This window comes from Cryptotermes secundus, unplaced genomic scaffold (assembly GCF_002891405.2).
Source record: "Cryptotermes secundus unplaced genomic scaffold, Csec_1.0 scaffold3957, whole genome shotgun sequence".
Classification (NCBI taxonomy): Eukaryota; Metazoa; Arthropoda; class Insecta; order Blattodea; family Kalotermitidae; genus Cryptotermes; species Cryptotermes secundus.
Genome location: NW_019724833.1, coordinates 37,736 through 44,719, shown reverse-complemented (window position 1 = coordinate 44,719; position 6,984 = coordinate 37,736). Strand labels below are relative to the sequence as shown.

Sequence of the window (6,984 nt, the reverse complement as noted above, 5' to 3'; positions counted from 1 at the left end):
GTGGTTCATGAAACTCGCCAGACATTGAGTTAAACAGTCACTCATAAGTTCTGCAGTGCTACGAATTGACAAGCCAGCACCTTGACTGTGTGTTGAGAGTTAAGAGGAATGGGGTTCCATGGGCGAGCAGCTGCCCAGAATCCAAACATTTCACCTGTGAATGCTAAGCGCCACCTAAAGTGGTGTAAAGAGCAATGCCACCGGACAGTGGACAACTGGAAACGTGTGATTTGGGGTGATGAATCACGCTATACCATGTGGCAGGCCAATGGGAGTGTTTGGATATAGTGAATGTCTACCAGCATGTGCAGTGCCAGGGTGAAATTTGGAGGAGGTGGCATTAAAGTGTGGGGCTGTTTTTCATGGAATGGACTTGGCCCTTTTGTAATACTGCATGGAGTTTTAAATGCAGAAGGATACAAGGACATTGTGACCCGTTGCATACCGTCTATGATAGAAGACCAGTTCAGTGATGATTGTCTGTATCAACATGACAGTGCTCCCTGCCATAAAGCAAGGTCTGTGAAGGACTGGTTTGTGGACATTTATGTTCCAGAAATGGGCTTCTCAGCCCAGAGTCCTGACTTGAATCCTGCAGAACATCTGTGGGATGAATTAGAATGCCAACTTCATTCCAGACCCCAACACCCTTACATCACTAATTGCTCTGGCTACAGCTCTGCAGGAAGAATGGGCTGCCATTCCACCAAAGATGTTCAGACACCTGGTAGAAAGTCTTCCTGGCAGAGTTAGAGCTGTTATAAAGGCAAAGGGTGGACCCACCATGTATTAATGTTCACAACTGGGAAATGTGTCACAGAAGAGGTTGGATTACAGTTTAGAGTAGATGTCTGGATACTTTTGATCAGAGAGTATTTTTGGTTCTAAATATTAAATGAACATGGCAGCTGTCTGATTCATTACCAGACAGTGATTGTATTTATGACTGGACCCCCAAGTATTTCTCTTTTGTTTTTTCTCCTTTGGCATGCAGTTTTTGGACACTTTTTAACAAGAATGTATTATACGAGGGTGAATCAAATGAAAACCATAAACATTTTTTTATTTAATTTATTGAATGAAAGCGGCACACAACTATATCCTTCTTCTACATAGTCTCCATTTCGTTCAATACAGGGCCTCCAGCATTTACAAAGTGTATGGATTCCTCTAGAAACAAATTCTTGTGGTTCTCTGCACAACCACTCATGCACCGCCTGCTGTATCTCTTCATCAGAACGGAACTGCTTTCCTCCCATTGCCTCTTTGAGTGGCCCAAACATGTGGTAATCACTTGGGGCTAGGTCTGGTGAGTATGGAGGATGTGGAAGACACTCAAAGTGCAAGTCTTGGATTGTTGCAGCTGCTGCACGGGCAGTATGGGGCTGAGCATTGCCACGTTGCAAAAGGACATCTCTAGTCAGAAGTCCACGTCGCTTTGATGTGACTGCAGGTCAAAGATGATTCTTCAAGAGATCTGAATATGAGGCACTGATGATAGTGTTCCCCCGAGGCGTGTAGTGCTCCAGGAGTACGCCTCGTTCGTCCGAAAAGAGTCAGCATAATCTTCCCTGCAGATAGCTGCGTCTGGAACTTCTTGGGTTTTGGTGATGAGGAATGATCCCATTCCTTGCGTGTTCTCTTTGTTTCCGGTTGGTGGTAGTGCACCCAAGTTTCATCACCAGTTACGATTCTCGAAAGGAAGCCATCACCTTCTGCTTGAAGGTGCCGCAGAAGTTCTTCATAGGCGTCAGTACGTCGTTTCAATCCTGGAGTCAGCTGCCATGGTGCTCACCTTGCAGACACTATGTGAAACTGGAGCACATCATGAATGACATGGCGTGCTGATCTGTGACTCATGTTAAGAATTTCGGCTATTTCATCCACCGACACTCGGCGATTCTCCATCACTAGGGCTTACTGCCACCTATAGAATACTCTTTATAGCACTGGTAACATGTCTGCCAACTTATAGGAGAATGGCGCGATATTTTGAATTTTTATCTCAGTTTTACGGTTTTCATTTGACTCACCTATGTACCTCTTAAAGTTGGCTCTATGCTTAATTAACCACCATGTCATGAAGGCATATGAGGAGTGGACATGTGTCAGTATCNGATGTGCTGCTGTTCTGTGAGCAAGACTAATTGGGGGTCGGTACACGTGAATTAGCAGTGGTGATAGTGTGCAAGTCTCTATTTAAGTGAGAACATTTCATGAGATGAAAAGTGTGTGTTAAGTTGTGTAAATGACTCGCGCATTCTGCACAGACCTTGAGTCATGTCCCAAGAAAGGCCCATGTAAATAGGGTCTAAGAGGTGAATGTGAGGGGAAACAATAATATAGTGGGGGTAACTGTCAGTATACAGGCAGTATAATTCCTGTATGTGAAAGTGCAGTATAACCATTACAAGATGATTTGCTATACACCAAGCCAGTAACACACTGACCTGCTTCACTTCTGTATCTATCATCCTACCAAGGGAACTCATTCATCCGTGCAACTCCACCCAAAATAATGGAATATCTTGCTTCAATCTAAAGCAAAATAGAATAGTCTGGGCTGACCCTACAGGGTGACATGATGTAGTCAGGACATGCATTTCCACAAAGAAAAGAAAATGTTTTGAATATTTTCTTTATTATTTCCTGTGCATGTACTGACAGCTACCCTTCTGTGATGTACTGACACTTGGACATGAAGGCTGTTACTGTCTCTCTCTTCTTTTTCCCATTGATGCTCCTAATGTCAGGATACAAATGCTGTCGTCAGGAATATTGATATGACTCCAAGAACAGAAATTAGCGTCTAAGCCACACTGCCAAACATGTTTATGTAAGTAAAATTTGAGGTTTTCACGCTGGTTGCTACGAAGAATGCCATCTGTGGCACCGTGTAGATCTTATGTGAACCGACATTCGTCCAAAATGTCGGTTCACACAAGATCTACATGGTACCACATCCCAGAACATGGCATTATTCATGTTTATGTAACGCCTGAAAGAGAAGAAAAATGCTTATTACAGAAAAATTCTGAAAAGCCCTCTCTTTGAAACTGATGGATGTTGACATTAACATAATTAGACTGATGGTACATAAGAAAATGCTTTCTAAAATGGTAACTCATTATAGATCTTGACTGCCACAGTATATTAGATGATGCAGTTAAATGTATCAATTTCAGTAGTGTATTATTCATACCAGCTTTCACAACACTTTGAAAACTAGTGTCTGTAATGGTGATAATCATAACCTTAAACAGGGGTGGATGGTGCGCACATGCAGCCTGTTAACTGGGTCCTGAACAAAACCTTTGAACTCGAAAAGTGGAATGAATTGGTGCAGTCATTTTTAGTTACTTTTCACTTGACAAGCCATGACTACTGAGTGCTTCTGGTTGCAGGGTCATGAACTGGCTGTCAGTTTAGGCAAGAGCAAGATCCAGACAACAGTGATAGCAGACTCTGCAATATTTGCAATTATGTCTCGAGTCAACAAAGTCATCATAGGCACACATACAGTCATGGCCAGTGGTGGACTACGAGCAGTATGTGGAAGTCACATTGTTGCCTTGGCTGCTAAACATTATTCTGTTCCTGTAAGAGAATCAAAGTTAATATTTATTTTTCTGAGAAAGGGGATTGAAATCCCCTGTAATATGGGGCTGGTGGCCACATTTTAACTAGTAATGGTATCAGCATTATAAATGTTTATGTCTTTGTCGCTTTGCCTTTTAAACTATTGTACTGTAGAGTATTTCAAAGAATATGCATTGGCAGCTTTTAGTGTGTTAATGTTTACTGCCATAAAAACGGTCTGCAAAAACAGAAACCTGAGTGAAACAAAATATTGTGTATATAAATCCATTTACATATCTGCTGCATTTCTGGAAATGTTCCCCCTTCTCCCATTGTGATGGAACTCTTAATTTAGAGGTTCATGGTAAATATGAAAACACAGTCCACCTCTGCAATTTTGCAAATTGTTTGTTCTTGGTTGAAACACTGCAAGCACAGTTGCGCACATGTCCAGTGATTGATCATTAAGTCTCACCTCAGGCCATTTGACTGGCTTCGTGGTATAGAGTCTTCCTCTTGGAATGAATGGAGGATGAAGTTCTGTTCTAAGGTCAAAGAGATTTTGAACCAAAGTCACATAAAATTTTCAGTGGTTTCATTTGCCATTGCAGGATAATAATATAATGTAGCCATGTGTTTATTCATTTATAGTTTATTTAGTGATGTGTCCAGTAGCTCAGGCTGTACAGCATCAAGTAATATGATTCATGGAAGGAAATGGCAGTGGCCTAAATTGAGGTACTACTATCCCAGCATGTGCTCTGGACGGACTCAGAAAAGCCATGAAAATCTTCAGTTTGGGTAGTTAATTTCTGAACAAAGATTTTTACCTGGAACCTCGTGAATATGAAGCAGGAGTGCTACCCACGCAACTGTAACATTTTGTTATGTAGCTCTTCAGTATCGTTAGATCCAGTTGAGGGGGGGGTGTGTTGTCCAATTCCATGTTCCCCATCCAGTTGAGTGGCCAATAGCCATTTTGCCCTTTGTCTGAAGCAGTGACCAGTTTCTGCGCTTTCTCATGCTCATCACAGAATTTGCCTTCGGATTTATGCATATTCGTCACTATGAACACGTCTTGCTGTAGAGGTACCTCTAAATCTAACATGTATGTATATGCCAGTTTTATTTTAATCCTGTGGAAGTCCTGTGGTGTCCCTTTACTGTTTAGTTTTTGTTGATAGTTCCAGATGTATCTAGAACAGAGAGAAAATTGTCTGTATAAAGTTTGTATGGCCTACCCCTTCTGCTCTCCTTGAGAGTCTTTTCTCTATGTAATGTATAGCTGTCATCAACTGTGCTGCACTTTATGTGTCTTTTTTCAAGTATACACCCATGTCATACGTATAGTAATTTCACCATCACTCCTTTCCCTTTACAAATAGTGGAATTTAATTTATTCCAGTATCACCTTGCCAGCATGTACCCACCCATATGCACTTCAGGTGTGATTAAAACTTTTATTTTTTGTCCTCCTAACTCATTGTAGATTGCTATTTCAAATTATAATACCTTGAGCTGTGTGAGTGGCGTATTGACAGAATGATCACATGGGCAGGACATTACTGCAATGTGATCCTTTCATGGTAAGAATAACTATGTTATGGTTGATATTTATAAATAACCCAAAACACGAGAGCATAATGGAAGTCTGTTTAGAGCAGTGGAAAAAAATTATGGTGTCATGGCTGCTACAGACTGGTTCAAAATAAAGAAGTACACTGTGGCTGCATTTTATGCAAATTTCAATTATGTAAATTTGAAATATATGTAATATAATATAAAAATATTAATACAAATCTCACATTATGTTCAAAGTTTGAAATAATGTAAACCCAAAATATTTGGCAGGAATCACATACATGTTTCAAAACCTGACTTCAAATATGTAAGGTCTTCAGGAATGCGTCCTTGCATAGAATGTGACTACACTGTACTTTAGCAACACAGTATTGTCGCACACGACCAGTATATGTTAAAACCCACTGATCGGTGACATGCATAGTTCTTCTTTCACCTGCCATCATGAAATTTCTGTCTCATTTCTAGTTTGTATAGTCATCACCTTCATGGATGGGACAGATCTCTTATTCTAGCTAATTACTGTGCCCTCTGAGCATGTTCCTCCTTTCTTCTCATCTACTTAAAGAAATTTGTTTTCAGATGCTAGGAGAGATCCTTCTTTATATATGACTTAATGTTAAGTTAATTTGTTCATATCTATACCAGTGGGATCTCTTTGAACAGTTTCATCTTCTATTTCTTCTTGCCTCATTTATTAATCATTTCATGATTGGGATTTTCCTACACATCTGTCAGATTTTTGCAATATATTACAAAACCAAAAGCATATATTCAAAAGTGAAGGAATCTTAAAACAATTCTTGCATGTATTTAGTATAAATTGATGATGGTTTCCTATAAAATGCCTAAAAGCAGGAACAGTATGCAGTGAAATTTGAAGCTCCAAATCACAATTTTTGTTTTTAGAAACTGAACACTCTATGTTGATGACAACTTCAAATATAGCTAACACAAAAAAATTGCAACTATAATTACCTCTTCAATTCATGCCAGAGGAAAGGCATGGAAAACTTTTGAAATCCAACCAGTGCCCATCAGAGTTAGCTGTATGAAAGGGTTAGGGTTGTATTAGATTCCATTTCGTGTTTCATACATTTTTCTTCCTTTTAAGAGATAGATACCTCCATTATGGCATAATTTATGTTAGTGAATTCTGTGACGTATGATAAGTTATTTTGTTCCACAGGTTATTGTGTTAGCACCAATGTACAAACTGAGCCCACAGTTTTTGTGTTCATATGACCAGGATGCATTCAATAGCTTCGTATCTCCTGAAGGAGTTCTCAAGTACTCAGATGGTGCAATTCTGTCCAAGGTTCATGTGTACAACCCAGTGTTCGACTATGTTCCCCCAGAACTTGTCACATTGTTCATCTCCAACACGTAAGTTCCCTCTTCTATTTGCATTAATTTTCAGTGCAGACAGTGCACAGTGAGTGTAGGATTTATTGACAGCAGAGCAACACTCGAGGTAGGTGCTGCCAATTAACATTCCATCATCACTCCACATGGATTAGTCACTATCTTAGGCTCCTGACTAGTCAGTATAATTACTCTCAGTTGGAGCACATGGCTTGGCTCAGAGTAAGAAAGTTTGGCTCTATTAAGATGAGTGTCTGAAGAGTTCTGTGTCACCTGTTAGTCATCGTGAACTGCTCTGCATATGGGTATATTTTTAAAATTGAATGTTCTTTTCCAGTGGAGGACATGCACCCTCATACGTATACCGGTTGCTGAGTGAGCTGTATCATCCAGAGGACAATGACTTGTAATTATTTTTTTATTGTAAAAGAGAAAGGTATAATAAATCTGTGTGCTTCA

The 6,984-nt window shown here is 40.0% G+C and overlaps 1 protein-coding gene across 1 annotated transcript; it reads left to right on the top strand.

Annotated features, from left to right (window-relative positions):
* Window positions 1–3,404: 3,404 nt before the first annotated feature.
* Window positions 3,405–6,984, top strand: LOC111863121 (translation initiation factor eIF-2B subunit beta; the record flags this gene model as incomplete). Its single annotated transcript, XM_023849153.2, is given in 3 exon segments — window positions 3,405–3,599; window positions 6,350–6,546; window positions 6,863–6,984. Coding segments are annotated over 3 exon segments (465 nt in total), but the record flags the coding sequence as incomplete, so codon positions are not given.